Source organism: Coloeus monedula, assembly GCF_965178545.1.
Source record: "Coloeus monedula genome assembly, chromosome: 1".
NCBI classification, from domain to species: domain Eukaryota; kingdom Metazoa; phylum Chordata; class Aves; order Passeriformes; family Corvidae; genus Coloeus; species Coloeus monedula.
Genome location: NC_138781.1, coordinates 74,578,038 through 74,594,122, shown reverse-complemented (window position 1 = coordinate 74,594,122; position 16,085 = coordinate 74,578,038). Strand labels below are relative to the sequence as shown.

General features: G+C 38.9%; 1 protein-coding gene across 2 annotated transcripts in view; it reads left to right on the top strand.

Moving 5' to 3' along the window:
- Positions 1-16,085, top strand: part of MYLK4 (myosin light chain kinase family member 4) — an 81,660-nt gene that overhangs the window by 41,394 nt on the left and 24,181 nt on the right. The window contains exon 1 of one of the 2 annotated variants that reach the window (XM_082297774.1): positions 7,049-8,013. The exons of the other annotated variant lie outside the window; for it this stretch is intronic. Coding sequence (XP_082153900.1) covers positions 7,369-8,013 — 645 coding nt within the window. The 5' untranslated portion in view covers positions 7,049-7,368. Of the gene's footprint in view, positions 1-7,048; positions 8,014-16,085 lie in introns of those variants that run through there. 2 annotated transcript variants of the gene reach the window in all.

The window sequence follows — 16,085 nt, the reverse complement described above, 5'->3', positions numbered from 1 at the left end:
GCGGTTCTTATTCATCCAAAGAAACCTGTTAACAATGGGATGTAATGTGTGAGTTAGTTGTTGGATAAATGTTGCATGCTGCACCATGCAACCTGCAGTTGCACTACTTTTCCTGTGCAAATGCTTTTCCACATGAAAGAGATCTGCAGAGTTCCAGAGTACAACAGATTTCACCCCAAAATATGGATTTTGCCTTGTTATCATTTTCATCTTCAAAGATATTTTCCACAGAAGGATATACAGATCAGTTAACATTTATTTTCCTGCAAAAGGTGGTCACATAAACCCTTACAGAGAGGCTCAAAATTTGAGGGTGCTAGTATACCTAAAAGACCAGTACCAGACATCTGCAGATTGATCACTGAACTATAATAGGATCTCTCTGTAGTTTGTTTCAGGGACTTGCTCTCATCATTTATCACTAGGATATTCCAGGGTACTTAGTTACCAGAGTCATTACAGTAAAGGAAGTCAGAATTCATAATTAATTAACAGGTCGTAGAGTAGTTGTGTGCAGAGAGCCCTGTGGAGCAGTAAATTCCCTAGTCCTACCTCATGAAGTTTGGTGCCAGACTTTTCTTGCTGTATGCTCCTGCACTGTATGAAACTGTTTCCTTTTCTGACCCTATGCAGAGTTCTAGACAAGTGTTTTGGGCAGACCCCAGAGCAGCCATAAAGGTATATCACTTATGATACAGTATGTCACTTAATCTTAGGCACACAGTTATTTCAGCCCCCACAGTGAAGGAGTCCAACATGACTGCTGATTGTAGAAATACATCATTTTGGATAAATTTCCTCATCTATCTTGATGGATCTTTTTTGATTGGGAAGGGTGGGAGGAAGGAGGGCAGGGGGAAGAGAATGGTTTTTCTGTTCTACCATCACAGACATCTGTGAACTTTCAGTAAACAGCATGACTTTCTGAGTCTGGTTCATAGCTTTCATGCTTGCTTTCTAATCTGTTTCAGAGCTGAGCAGCTGTAAGCTTAAACTGTTTCTCAGGGAGCTGTTTTTGCCTACTAGAGAAAGAGCAGATGTGCTTTAGCTCTCACGTGCACTACTGTGTATGTTCTCTGCTTTGTGACTAGCACATAGAAATCTTTGAGTACTTTGGATAGTGACCTTCCTGTTCCCCAAAATCTCAAGTTGTTCCTTCTTTGAGACTTATTGAGATATGGATCTTACTGAGACTTCTACAGAAATATTCTGTGCATGATATAAGGGTCTTCTTCAAAACACCTTATTTGCAACTGATTAAAGGAGACAGACTTGTTTTCTAGGGATGTCTACAGTTTATGACCACTATCACAATAGGGAAAAATACAAAGATGTGATTTTTCTCTAAAACACAGTTGGTGATTCAAATATAAAAGATACTATTGGAACTCCTCTGTGATGTGCTCTGACCAGTTCTGCCACAAAATATGCATTTCTGTGGAAAATCTGAGAATAAAATTAATATATCTCTTGATCAGAGTTTCAGAAAAAGGAGTGGTTTGTTTGTTGGGTTTGTTGTCTTGTCGGTTTTTTTGGGTTTTTTTTTGTTTTAGTTTGTAGAACATAGAGCATTAAAATAGTTAATTTGAACTAGAACTTCATAAGAATAGGTTAACAAATATTCCCTGATCTTTCTTAATTTATGAATGAGTTTTCATTAAGTGAATGCAGATCAACCATAAGATAAAGACTGAAGACAAAACAGTCGTCAGAATGGCAGGAGATAATTAATTTTAAGGAAGGAAGAAGAATATGGAAGTTCCAGATATATAGGGCAGGGATATATAAGGCATGAACTAGACATTGAGAAGAATAAAAATAAATGAGAAGTCAGCAGAAAAGTAAGATAATTGTAGAAAATCTTACAAAGGTCTTATTTTAACTCATTGAAATAAAAAACAATGGGTAGTAATTTTGTTATGTGGGCTCCTGAAAAGCTGACTCATGCTATATGTTTATGCAGTTTTTATTTTCACTGTCCTGAGGTTTTATTTTAAAGATTTAAACAAATTTTTAATTGAAAAGAAGGTCCATTGTTCTAAGGAAAGACAAATCTAACATTGTTTTCTAGGAGATACAGCGTAACATGTTAGCTTGTGCAATTTTCACAAATGAATTTATTAAAAATCCACAAACACAGACTATCTGCAATTTCTTTTCATCTAGGAAGGTAACTTCTCCAGAAAAATATTCAAGAAAAAAAATCCCCTCATTTTTCTTAATACTGATCACTTCTAGGAAATGGTAATATGTTTTTGTGTGCAAAGTAACTACATATTTTAGAGAATACTGAGAGGGAGACATAATAATAAACTTCAAATACATTAAATGTATTTTCAGAAGAGAAGAGAACAAGTTATTCTAGTCATCCATGGATGGCACAGGAAGAAATCAGCTTTAGTTGCATGCACCAAGGAAAATTTAGATAGTGGCTTAGGAAAACTCAGGAAGTCAGAGCTAATTGTTCACACACCTGCAGCCTGCTCTCCTTAATATATTCCCTATTTAAACCCAATTCTTGCCAGGACCTAGGTACAGAAATGTCAGGAGAACATATGCTGCTTACACATATGAGTGAGGAATGGCTGGAATGTGGAGCGTGCATCACACACATGCTGCAAACTCATGCATGGCAGGTGTCCCCATGTTATTTCTGAGGGGAAAACACCTCCTCCATAGCAGTAAAATAATAAACTGGACATGGGAGTTTTGGAGATACCTTATCTAGCACAACTCAAGATTGATGAATGTGTACCATGTTCTCCAGATCAAGTTCAGTGGTTGCAAACTTCCACAAAATATGGCATATCCTGATACATGGCTTACAGCCCAAAAACGTTGGAATAAGGCTCTACAACTCAAACATTTCCACTTGTGTTCTTGTTTATAATGTTTGGTGCCAGCAGACATAAATTTATGAGGTGCACTGTCTGGACCTTTAATTGTTAGGAAAAATGAAGAACTGAACAGAACTAAATTGAAAAGAGTAAGTCTAAAAAAGCAGGGAGGGAGAGGGTAACTCCTGGTAGCATGGGTCCAGTAGAACAAGATAAGGTAAGGCAGGGTAGTTAACAGCTCAGCTGTATGATCAGAGGACCAAGAATTGGTGAAAACTTAGTGAACAACTTTTTTAAGCAGAAGGCAGGCTTTCTTTGGACTGATAAGTTGTCACGTGAAATTAAAAGAACCACAAATATTACATATTCTTACTGATTAGAAACTGTTTGGATGTTTTGGGCTATGACATTTTTTTTCCAGTTTTTTTCTCTAATGCCTATGAAACTGAGATACAAACACTGTGGAACTGAGGTCCACCTGCCTTTTACTGGCTTTGGGGCAGAATGTGCTAAAAGCTTGGTCTGGGCATCTCTGAACTGGAGGATCACTTTCAGAAGCAGACAGCTTATAGAGCCAGGGAGCAAATAGATATGCTGGGATAATTTCCTAATGCTAGCCAGCTTTCCATATTTGTGTGTGCAGAGAAAATAACACTGGCTGCAATTTGAGTTCAAGAGAGAAATCAGAAAGAAAAATTTACTTCTCCTGTCTGTCCAATCTTCACCTATAGCCCATTTAACTATGTCTATGTAAGGTACAGAGTTTTGTAACATTTCTTACAGGCTCACTGTACCATGTCTGCAGATACGTTAAAAATGTGAAAGCCACAGTAGGAGCAACTGTATATCCGCTGGTACTTAATTGCTATTTCTTTCAAATTTTCAATGCCACTATACTTGGAAAATAATATACACTGCTTTAAGGCCTTTTCCAACTGACCTTGAAATAATTGAGAACTGCAGGTTAATTTTCTATTATGTAAAAACCACTCAAAAGAATTCATCGTCAACATGGCAGCAACTGTATATAAGAAATTAGGCTGTATGGCAGATTATCAAATACCATAGATTTTCTCAGTTGATTAGCAGGTGTTGGTTACACCTGTGTGCAAAAGTTCCCAAGGTTCAATGTCAGCCTTTGAGCTCACATGGTCTCTGCCATGGTGCAGCGGCCTAGTGTTAATATTCTGAATTGTAGTATTATGCAATGTTGGGAACATGGGGAATCATGTAATCTTTAAAACTAGTGGAATTGCTTTCTTTCCAAAGTATTTCAGTCAGCTGTGTTTCTCTTTTTTCAATTCATGGAAAGTAACCATTGCTGCAGCTCACACCCTTAGTTTCCAACAGACTTTTAAGTAATTTTGGTGCTGTACAAATCCAATGATCAGTCATCATTAAAGTTTGTGAGATGAAAATAAGAATGCTGTTATATGGGCTTATTTTGTGCATTTATGATAGGTACAGGTGCAAAGAGATTATTTTCGTTTCTAGGAAAGCTGCATTCAGCTATTTGGTTATTATAAATGGCTCAAATTATTTACATATAGTATTATTGAATTTCATAGCGTAGCAGTAATAATTCACAGCACTAAGAAGGAGATGTTCAAATACTTTAAATTACACTGTTTTTTACAGATCACTTTCCCTTAAGTAATTAATTCTCACTGAACTGAAAAGTATCTGGATATGTAAGGTTGGTTCAATTTTACAGTCCAAGAGACAGGGATCACAGATACCCTGCTGTGAAGAAGTTACTGGCAAGAGCTTTCTGAGCCTAGAAAGCAAGCTGATGTTCATTTGCTTTCATTTATTCCTATTTTCAAGCCCCTACACAGCAGTTCTCTCAGTTCAGCTTCAGACAGAACCACAAACATACTGATGAACTTTTAATGAAGCATTTCTATAGTTTGCTTTCTACCCTTTCGGTGTCTGGCATTTTTGTATGTCATGGTAAAATATTAAATCAGTAGGACTTTACAGATGATACTTGATAATAGGATCTTACCTCAGAGAGCTTAAAATTTTTATTAGTGTTTATAGTACTGGTTTGAGGTACTTCACATAGCATTTCCCTGGGCAACTCTTAGGAGAGATTTAAATGTTTAACATATGTGGCTGTGCACAGTAATATAACACATGTTTTTACCACTGCTGTCTGTATGTCCTTTTTTTTTTTTCCTTTTAATAATTTCTTGCTTCAACAAAATGTTCCTTTTGGAGAGGATCCTTGTGCCTAACAGTCTTTGCCTCTGAAATTCCCCAGATCAGGAGTCCTAGCTGGATGGGTGGCAAGATCTAATAAATCTTTAACCTATTTTTTTTGTGTGCAGGGAGGACAGGGGACAGGGGAAAGCTGACTGTGAACTCCTGCAGGGATGTTTCATCCAAGATAAATGGCTTTTCAAACCTGGCCAGTTTACAGACATGCAAATGCCTCTTCTGGAAGTTTGTGTCCAACAGGGGCTTCTGCAGAGATGAAACTGTCAGGAGAGTTTAGTTCATGTTTCTAGCAGAGATGAACAGAAGAAGAAAAAGGTCTTCAAATATACCTACTCTGCTGGAACTGATGTGATGTTCTTTGCTTTGTTATTACTTCCTCTTTTTTAACTGCTGTCCTGTATATTATTCTTTTCATGAAATAGAGATCTTTAGACTGTTTGGGGTTCTTTTTAATCTTGTTTCCTATTTTAAAAAATATTTAACCTTCTCAGTCTGCTCAGTGAATGTGCTGTGCACAGTAACACATGATGGCCAGCTCTTGGTAATGTCTGTTATTTAAAACATTCAATCCATGTTTTAGGGTCATGCATGAACACAGTTCACTTTCACTTGCAGTAACATACTGATCCCAGGTGGTGACAAATGTACTTATGAACCTGCAGTAACTGGAGAATAAACTCCTGAATTGGCTTATCCTTATCAACACTGACTACATGTTGAGTCACAAATGATTGCAGAAGAATGCCTTCGGAAGCTTTTGAAAACTTCAGCTGTGATTGACTCTAAAAGACACATTTGGCACCTAAAATTGAAGAGAAGACCATGCAATTTTGAAAGACTATTTAGTGTGTTAGGTATTCAGAACTCACTATGTCCCTTACCTAATTATCCCTCATGCTCCCTGTTTAAAGGATGGAGAAACTGGGGTTGTCAAAAGAAATAGTTCACGGGGATCACAAAAGAAGCTCTTGATCCTTTGAGCAGAGCAACAGTCTGGCTGTTTTTCAACCATCTGGCCAACTTTATGTGTTTATTTCTATAAAAGATGTGGCAGCAGTGCAGACTGGCCTATATGTGGTCAATCTATGGCAGACATTTGTCCAAGGTAGCTGTTTCTTTGTGTTTCAGAGGCAGTCTGTCTCTATCAAGCTGATCCATACTGATTTGCTTCTTGCTCCTGTGGAGTATAGCTAACTTGAGATGAGAAATGCTGGTTTTATTCTTTCTTTCAAATTCTGTTTTTATTTTTCTAACCAACATGAAAGGTGTTCAACAATTCAGACCTACCCTTAGGGGAATCCTCTTCCTAGTAATGGAATTTCTTTTTTGTCCAGTGCTGTCTTTCTGAAAGAAACGGAAGTCTTTTGCAAAAGCAAAACTTAAATAAACTGTTTGAGTTAGGAATACTAATTACTGGTCACGAGACATTTACTGTCAGGGAAACAAAGAAGAGCTGAGTCTCTATCAAATGTTCTATTTTGGTATTTGTATGGCCAGATCACAGTAAAACACAAGTCTCTTAATTTGTAGCAAATTAGAACAGTCTTGATAAATACAGAACTAAATTAAGATGTTAGCTATGGAGTTAACTACTTGTGCATAAACAGCTAACTATGTGATAGCTGAGACATAAGATAGATAAAAAGGCTCTGATTTTTTTTTTCCCAAATATTTGCATTCCAGCATCTCCTTCTTGTTTTACTTTCTTTAATGTATTTGTTTTTTACCACTCTATTGACTTCCTGCCTGGCATAACAGGCTTTTCAAGGAATAGAAGTTTTCATCTGAAAAATTTACCTTAAAACATAGCAATTTCAAGCAGCCACACTTAAATTCCCTGTAAGGACCCTTATTCTCTTCAGAGCAGGGGTCACATTACATGCTAGGCTTTTGAAAAGCAGCAACACCACTGCCAAATTCTCTCTACCCTTAATGACTTCTCATGTATCACGTAGCCTTTTTGCTATCAAATGCCATTGGAGTGCAAATAGTTCGGACCTTGCTAGGCTGATATCACTGAACCGAGTGCATTTAGGATATGCATCTCTATATTCACTTAATTTAGAAACAGATAGATAAATATTTGTAAAGAAAAGAATGGATAAAAGGCATTTTTCTCCTAAATAATTTGAGTGTCTCTTTTCTCTGTTTTAGTCAAATATATGAGAGTAGTTTTTAAATTAGTTGAGCTGGAGTTGCCAAACTTGGCTGTATATCTGAGCAGCCTGGATGGAAAGCCTTTGCAACTGATATTGTCCTCAAGCAGCTGATCATCAGAGCATTTCCTTCCCATACCCAAACCAGCAAAATGACCACATCCAGCAGGCAGAGCTCTTCTACGTCTATGGTCAACAATTTGGCCAAAATATTCGATCCAAACACTTTGCAAAACCAAGGGCCAGGTAATGGAATGGAACCTCCTCAAATTCTTCGTGTTGCGAGAAGTAATGTCAGCACATCTGAAAGTTTCAACATCATGGATGTGAAGTTTGCCTCCCTTGAAGAGAAAATTGATAAACTGTTGACTCTGCAAGACAATGTCCTTAAGAAGCTTAACAGTGTTTCCCAAGAAATCTGTTGCATTGAAAAAGACATTGAGATGGTAAAGGCGGAAACATCTGAACCTGGATTAAGGATGGAAAGAAACAAAAAATTGAAAAATAACGAAATGAAGGGACTTTGCCTTAAAATGAGAAAATCTCTTTCTGATATAAACAGGAAAGCAGAGCAGCAGGTTAAAAGGCTAGATGGACTTGAACAAAGTGTTTCTGGACTACAGAAACTTGTAGGACCTCTGGTAGAGAAGGTGAAAACATTAATAATTCATAATTCAAGTGTAAAACATCATGTTAAAAAACGTAAAGTTTGCAAGGCAGGAGCTGGACATCCCTTTAGGATGCACATTTTCTCGGAGACAACAGCTGGTGACCTGCTCAAGAAGAAAAATGAAAAGGTGAGCCCAGGTTTGTGTTTCATCTTGGCAGGAATCATTGCAAGCTACGGATGTGTTCTGCTGTATGCTCAGCTTTTTCGTTTTGTTGACATTTAAGAAAGAACAACCAATGTGCTCTAGAAGTGAAAAGTATAAGGACAAGCTGAGCAAGTTTCAGTGGAAAAGATATAGAAAAATCTACTTGTTATACAGACCTTCATTTTTTCCTAATTATTCCTTTGCAGCTGTAAAACACAACAACAAAGAACATAACAAAGATTGACAGGCTTCAGGAGTCTTGGGTCCTGGCCATGAATTTTACAGTGATCTTTTCTGGATTTATAATTATCTGGGGGAATCAAGTTGCAGCAGTCGTATTATGAGCACCAGGGTCTAGAGATTAGTGGAACTGGTAAAAAGCCTCCTTGGGTCAGGGCATGTACATATGTTTGTCCTTTATTTCAAAGAACATCTTAAGTGTGCTGTTCTGATCTGCTATTTCTCTGCATTGGTGAGGACTAGGGGACTTCTAAACTGGGATCTGAGGTAGGGTTACCGTAACTGGAGCTGTGGCTTGTGTAAACTTCCCTGGGTAAAAAAATGCCTGTGTTACCATAATGAGAGTTCCATCATGTTCTTTAAGTTCAGATTAAAAGCCACCAAAAATCTCTTGAAAGACTCTATTGACTCTAATATGTTCTTGTAAGGTAGCTTGAGTATTTATTTTTTGGTAAAGAAAATTAAGGCATTTCTTCTGACAAAGTATGCTGGTATTTAATTAACCCACAGTGAACCAAAAAGGTTGCCTTTCATATTTTGTTTTGTTTTGCTTAATTTTTTTTCTCCCAAAAAGTCACATGCAGGCTTTACTCTTTGGTTCATTTAAAGAATAGTTCTTGAGTTTGTTTTTCTAAAGTTTTTGAGCAGGAAAAACATCATGTGAAGGTATTAATGGAAACAGCGTTCCTTGGAAAAAATGAAGCGCTGCACCCAATATTATTCAGAATAGCCTGGTCAGCAAACCGTGTGCTTTTCAGCTTGGTTACCCTAAGGCAACCCCACTTCTTTGATAGACAAGAAGCATTTGAGCCTGCAAAGGAAACTATAAAAATATCAATCAGTGCTGAGTAGCAACGGAGGAACATCTTGTAAAGCTCTGTCAGCTGAACTGACTGATCTTTCACTATGTAAGGATATAAATTGTGCATCCTTGTTTCCAGAACATCATTAATTGAAGAGAAAAATAGCTTCCTTGCCAAAGAAGACTGACAACAAAAATCGTCATCACTGGCCCTTCTTGAACATCAGGCTGGGCTGGTTTAAAAAAAAGGAGTTTCAACAAGAGAGTAGTTTTCTTGTTTTATACAATTACTTGGATAAGAAAAGATTATTTATTTTGAGTATCTGAGTTTAGGCCTTCTTTTACTTTTCAAAACATCAATGAAAACTTCTGTTGTAAAAGCCCCATTGGAATGAGACAGGTCATCTCTGTAATGCTGCCATCTCTGCAGTTTTTGGTAGAGATCTACTTATCTTGGTGAAAGTATATATTCATCTAAACTATTTATAAATGTAAACTGAATCAGGCCTGCCACATTAATGAACTGGCAGCTCCTAGAGACCAGAGTAGGTGCAAGGCTCTCTGCAATAGAAACACAGGTTTGGAGAAAGGAGAGGACCTTGGAGGCTTTGCTGGTGAGTTTGTGATAACCAACGGGTGTAGCAGAACAGGAGGAGCTTGTGCTCCTGGCGGGTCAGAGGGGAGCCAGGATGGTAGAGATGCAGGTGCCCCATGGAGAGTTCAGTGCTATGAAAGACCTGGAAGTAGAGGCAAGGGGCCTTTAATGTGATGAAAACAGGTAGCCTACAGATAAGGACCCAGTAAAGGGGGGAGTAAGTGGAGTCTCTGTCTTTTTCCAACAGCAGCTACATTTGTAATCCCCTCACTGATTCATTTTTATTTAGGCAGACTCTTGGAGATGTTGAGTGGACTTGGTAGGAACTTGTCTAGCATGTGGGCTTAGGAAAGGCAGCATGAGCATGTCTGGAATCATGCTGATGATATTATTATGTTTATATTTTGTTTGTTTTATGAGATAGCATACATATGTTAGCTTGTCGTTACCTCCTCTCTGTGTGTTTGATTTATTAGAAAAGGACCATCATAAAATTACCAGGCTATCCTGTGAACAACAGCTGGCTTTGGTAAACACTTAGTCATCTTAGGTTTAAGTAAAAACAGACCTGAAGTCAGCCCTGCATTAGGAGTAACAGAACATGGAATGATATCCTTCAGCAGAGACTGCTGAGCTTGGCTGTCAGCTTAGTAGGAGACAGTGTGGACCAGCATTTAGGGCAAGCAGACTCTCCTCTGGGTGAGATGGTAAGAATAGGATCTCTGAGCAAGTTAGTGAAAATACTGATCCAGGAGGCACTGTGAAGTTGGTTGCTCATGCCTCCATATTTGAACTGGATCTCCGTATTTTTCTATATGTTTTATATAGTTGTGATTAAAGTAAAAGGAAAAGCAAAGGAATAGAAAAATAGGGAATCTCACCCTTGAAGAGTTTTACACCTGAAATACAGCACTAATACCTGGTGATGTAGCAATGAACAAATTTACCCAAATGTGCAAATACCAATCCTTGCTTCTCTTAACAGAATCCTCGTTCCTGTCTCTAGTCCCACCTGATGACAATTTTGAACAGTGCTGACCCCATAGAAGTGCAAGCTGCCAGGCAGTAAGAACAACATCTCTTGTATCCTAGGTGGACTTTGTGTGGCAAAACTGAGCAGCCCTTCAATCCCTTTAGACATGCACAGTCCTATTCTGTTTCTGTACAGCCACGAACAAGGCAATCTATTCACTACAGTTAGTTCAGAAGGACAGTACCCACTTCTATGCACTGCTGGAGATGATCAGATGTTTTGGATGATGTTCCTATTTGTCATCCACCCTGCTCCAGCTATGAGTAAACGCCATCTCTTAGTTCTAACAGCTGAGCTGTCTGAAAAATGTTTGTCTGTCCCCAGCCTGGTTCTGCAAAATAATCCAATCATAACTTATGAATGAATTACTAGTAGGTGGTGCAGTGGGTGGCCATAGGTACAACAGGATAAGGCAGTGAATAGTGTTTACCTACTGCTTACTTGTCTTTCCATCCTTCCTTCTCTAGAGAGGTGCTGCTCTTTGCTTAATGTAGTACTGTTTTTAAATTTTTCCTAACTGTCTCTTTTTACAGAACCATATTACGTAGAGAGCTGTGAAAGAGGCAGAACAGAGAGGCAAGATGGGGAATGAGAGAGAAGTAAGCAGCTGGGGTGTGTAATCTCTCTCCTGGCATCAGCAGCAGCTGGAACAGTTTCCTAATCACAGACTCTGCAGGCATATTTTGTGCTCTTGCAAAATATAGGGATTGCTCTCTTCTGAAGCAAATTTCTGCTTTCCTGCCTTTTACTGCCATCCTGAAATACCTCCACTGCCTCGTACAGGAGTTTAGTTTCTTTCTGGTTTGGGTTGAAGCTGTTATATGGTATAGCTTGGAGACACTTCATGCTTTGTCGATGCTGCCAAATGCTTCCCAGTTGTTTTCCACTGAGTGCAGCATGACCTTATCACCACATGGCTGAGAGGAGTAGCGTGTACTACTTGTCGTTTAAGTTATTTTGTCGCTATTGCCACTCAGGGAAATCAGCAGTTCTACAGTAAGTGTCTTTAAAAGCCTTGAGGTTTTCCTCAAATTCACCTTTTTAAGTAGTCTGATAATCCTGTTGCAAAATGTTCCTGTCTATAACTCCGTTTTCCATCCTACTTCTTTCACTTATAAAGAAAGAGGGTAAAATAATACTTCACTTGTTTCCTCCAAATTAAAGAGTTTAGAGATTCTGTACTATTAACCTTCAAATACTCATCTGGAGAGCCAGAAAGTCCATTTTGTTGCCATCGTAAAGTAGTGTTGAACTTCCTGCAGTTGCCTGCAGGTGTCTGTAGCTTTGGTTTCCTGATATTTCTACAGGCTTTGCTTGAGGAATAACAACCATTAGCAGTTTGGGGCTGTTTCCCACACTAAAGACATGCCAGCGGTGGGAGCTGTGTTTTCTGCTTGAACCCTGTGTACCTCCTGTGCAGGTATCACACTGCAATTGCAGGTCACTGGCTGCTTTAGTAGGAGCCCACAATGAAACTGCTGTTTGCCACATGTGTTTTAAGATCCATTCAGCTTCAGTCTATAACTGTTCTGATTCCTTCATTTTGCCTACAAATGCTAACAGGTCCCTTATGTATTGTTTAAATTCTCTCCAAATTGGCCATGTTCCGTGTATTTTTATTCTTTCAGCCAAATATGTAGGAATTGTTTTTTTTTTTTTTTTTTTTTTTCTTTTTAAAATCTATTTGCAGGAGTTTCTGCTGTGGTCAGTGGTTTCAATAGTAGAGATTTCTGCAGAATTTCAGCAGATGGGTTGTGTGTTGCTTGGGCAATGCAGCTGGTCAGCACTCTCAGGTGCCATTATACTTGAGAATGCTCTTCTTTCCCTCAGGACTGATGCCTTTACTTAAATATCTTGGTAGAAGAATTTCAGCTTTTGAGTGAGCTGTAGTATATCAGAGTTAAAATTCTCTCTCTAAAACTGGTATGTTTTCTCAGGACAATGTTTCCATCTTGTTTTGCCCTGTTCTCTCCCTTAGTGACAGCCATAGGAGTTGTTTCATGCCTTTTCAATTCATAATGCTGTTTAACATTGTTTTCATTTACACTCAGAACTTGCTGTCTGCTGTATGATGTTCCCTGCGTAGGATCCCTTTCTGAACACTGTTGGGATTTTGCTGTCTCTGCAAGTCTGAAAATGTGTGACATCAAAGTAGACACAGCTAATTCCTAAATACCTACGTGCCACATTGGATGGCTTTCGGGCTTGACATGAATGCCTATGTGTTAGAGTGACCATTGTAGGAATCCATTACAATTCCTTTGCATAACTAGGGAGACATTATGATGAAGATAAAGAGATAACTGGTAAGTGCAGGAAAGCAAAGCAAGGCAGCTCATCAGAGAGCAGTCCTGTAAAAGCAGAAGGTTACTCAAAGAGGTGAGACAGCGGTAGGAGGGATTTGCTCAGGGAGGAAGTCTTTGTCCACTGCAGCCATCTAAAATTCACCTTTTGTCATCAGATATCCTTGACATTTAGGCAGTTTTCTGGTAATGGCTCCTCTCAGCCCCTATCAGAAAGTGTAGGGGTACCATGGTTGACCATATCTTCTGGTAGCAGAGTGCTATTGCAACTAAATGTGGCATCTCCACCACACTGAGTTTTAGTAACAAGGGTGGCTGCTTTGAAACACAACTAATTTGGTGCCATCCTGGCAGCACCCTGGCTTTTGCATACATATGCAGTAGTGAGAAGGAGCAGTGATGGGTGGCTGGGCAGCAGCCCCAAGAGAGCCTGGAATGAGCCCCACCACATTTCATTCGCTGGGTTCTGCATGGTGAGGTGCCACAGGACCACAGTCTTTCTATAAAGGGAAAATTTAAAAAAACCCAAACAGGTCTTTCCCCTCAAACCAAACTCCCTTCTTCTTAAATGAATTGTTAGGAAACCTGCATTTCTGGAGTCCAATTCAAAGTGAGTCATCAAAGCTGTAGGAGATGATTTCTTAAGTTTATAACCCTTTGGATGGAAATCTCACAACTGTGTGATCTTGGAGAAAAGTTTAGGAAGGGCAGTTCATAAAGTGTGAAGATATTTTCCATCCATACCATTGCCTGCTTAGCTCATCTGAGTTAGTTGAGAAATACTCTCTTAATAGTGAGGCTACTTAACTGATACTGTAGTAAAAAAATTGCCTGAGTAGTTTGACAAGTGGGTGGTTTGTCCCCACAGTTATAAAGATCTGCTGGTGATTTGGCTTTCAAGATGGAATTTTTTCCTCCTTTCTCACACTGTGACAGTACTGGAACCCACTTAGGAGGATGACCCATTTAATAGCAATGGCACAGGTGCATATGAGGCACATGTGCACCCTGTCAGTCATCACACATGTAAGGACATTGAGCAGTATAGAGAAGGGATAGATGTGAGGCTGTCCAATGTGTTGGTAAGAAAAGCAGCTGAAATCTTCAGTACTTGTGCTTGCCTGACATTGCTCCTGATTTGAGAAACTCAAAAATGATAGTAACTGGTTGATTTGATTTCCCAGATGCAGTGAAAGGATGTGTCAAAGCCAGATAATGATGAGTACTCTGGTCTTAGTGGGTGTCTCAGTAGCCTCAAATTTGTTGGTGATTATTACAGGCCTCTGTGTATTCCAGAGACATTAAAAGGGAACCAATCAATTGGAGTTAAAAGATCTACCTCCAGAGCTCTTCTTGTGCCTGAAAATGACTCTGTTAAACGACAGCAACTAGACCTCAAGACAAAAGTAAAGATGTTTAGAACCAACCTGTCACTGTTAGTGGAACCCGTTGCATCTTCACTAAGGCCATGGTCTCTGTCCTCAGCCTGGTTGCATGAAAGCCTTTTCTACTCTTCTGTGTAAGATTCCTGGTTTTGAGAAGAATGGCCTGGCAGGAGGAAGCATCCATTTGAAACAGGACAGCCACTTCTTCTCCAGCACAGGGGGTGGGAAGTCAGCAAACTTTCGTGGGGAATGGACAACACTTTGGCTTCACTGATTTTCTGCTTCTTCCCTAGGATGATATTGCTTTGAAGGATTTTTCACATGCAGAGGTTGTTACCTCATTACCTATGTATTTTCAAAGCAGCAGGTCACATAGAAATTCTCTTGTATTTTGTAGTGGGGGAATCACAATTCTCATGGTTCAGAGCTTATTTTTTGTGTGTGGTTAGAAAATATTTGTAGATTGAGTTTTTATTTTACAGAGGAATGATTTCTTTATCTAGTTCAAGGAGCTCTATCAAAATCATGTAAGAGTCAGAATCTTTGCCAGCAGTTATGATAGTGTACCAAAAAAATAATGACATGGAAGCAGATGCACCACCTACCAATAAAAGCAGAACTCCCATGTGTATGGTTTTTAGCACTTACAAGTTTGTATCAAAAATACTCTCACTGAATATTTTACACTGCTGTGGGGGGTGGGGGAAGGAAAGGGTATGTATTGAAGAGGAATATGAAAGGGCAGGAGGAGATGGATTCCAGCTTTGGTGGATGGCACAGGAGACATCATCATGCATGTGGTTGACCCGAGGGCTCTGTCATACGTTCTGCACTCTCCTGGGAACCAGTGAGGAGATACTGGGAGCATCCTCAGTACAGTGCTCAGGTGGCAAAGCCCATGGCTGGGTTCTGGCTGTTAGGGAAACTCATTAATTGCAAATCTCAAGTAACTTAATAATTTTGATAAATGAATGGTGGTCAGATCTTACACAAAACCAGGTTATCTTGACATAATAGAGCTCTGCAAACTATCAAGAACATGAGAAAGTGACACAGAGTTAAAATGTGGTTTAGGCATATGCAAAAGTTTGTGTCTTGGTACTGGCAAATGGAAGCTGAGGTTATTGTCTTGGTATCAAGTGAAATGTGATGGGGTGATAAAGGACCTCTAACTGAATGGTTGGGGCTGCTTCATGAGGCCATTCATTACAGAAATTTTTGCAGTAGGAAAAAAAGAATCAAAGAGTTTTATTAGGTGAATAAAAAAATCTGGAAGTTAACTAAAAAAACATTCCAAGGGTAGGACTGCTTCAGTATAAAGAAGGAATTTAACCATGTACAGATCATTAAAATGGAGTCAGATGTCTATAAAAGACATTAATTTCTTGCTCCATTTGAAATTTCTATTAGAATATATTATATTTATATATATTATTGCTTTTTGCTTAATTTCTGCAGGTTTCTAAAGTCAATTTAAATAATTTCCAATTTTTTCTTTTTCCATTGGTCTATACTGAAGTTTCAGCCTCTGGACTATCTCACATTATTTTGTGTCATCACCTGGGCTTTTAATCTGTCTCTCTTGCTTAGGGTCCGGCAGAATTCTGTGAAAGAATATATTTAAGTCTAGAAAATGTTTTTTTTGAAGACACAATTCAAAATTGTGTAGATACAGACACCTTTTTCCTGTGGTATA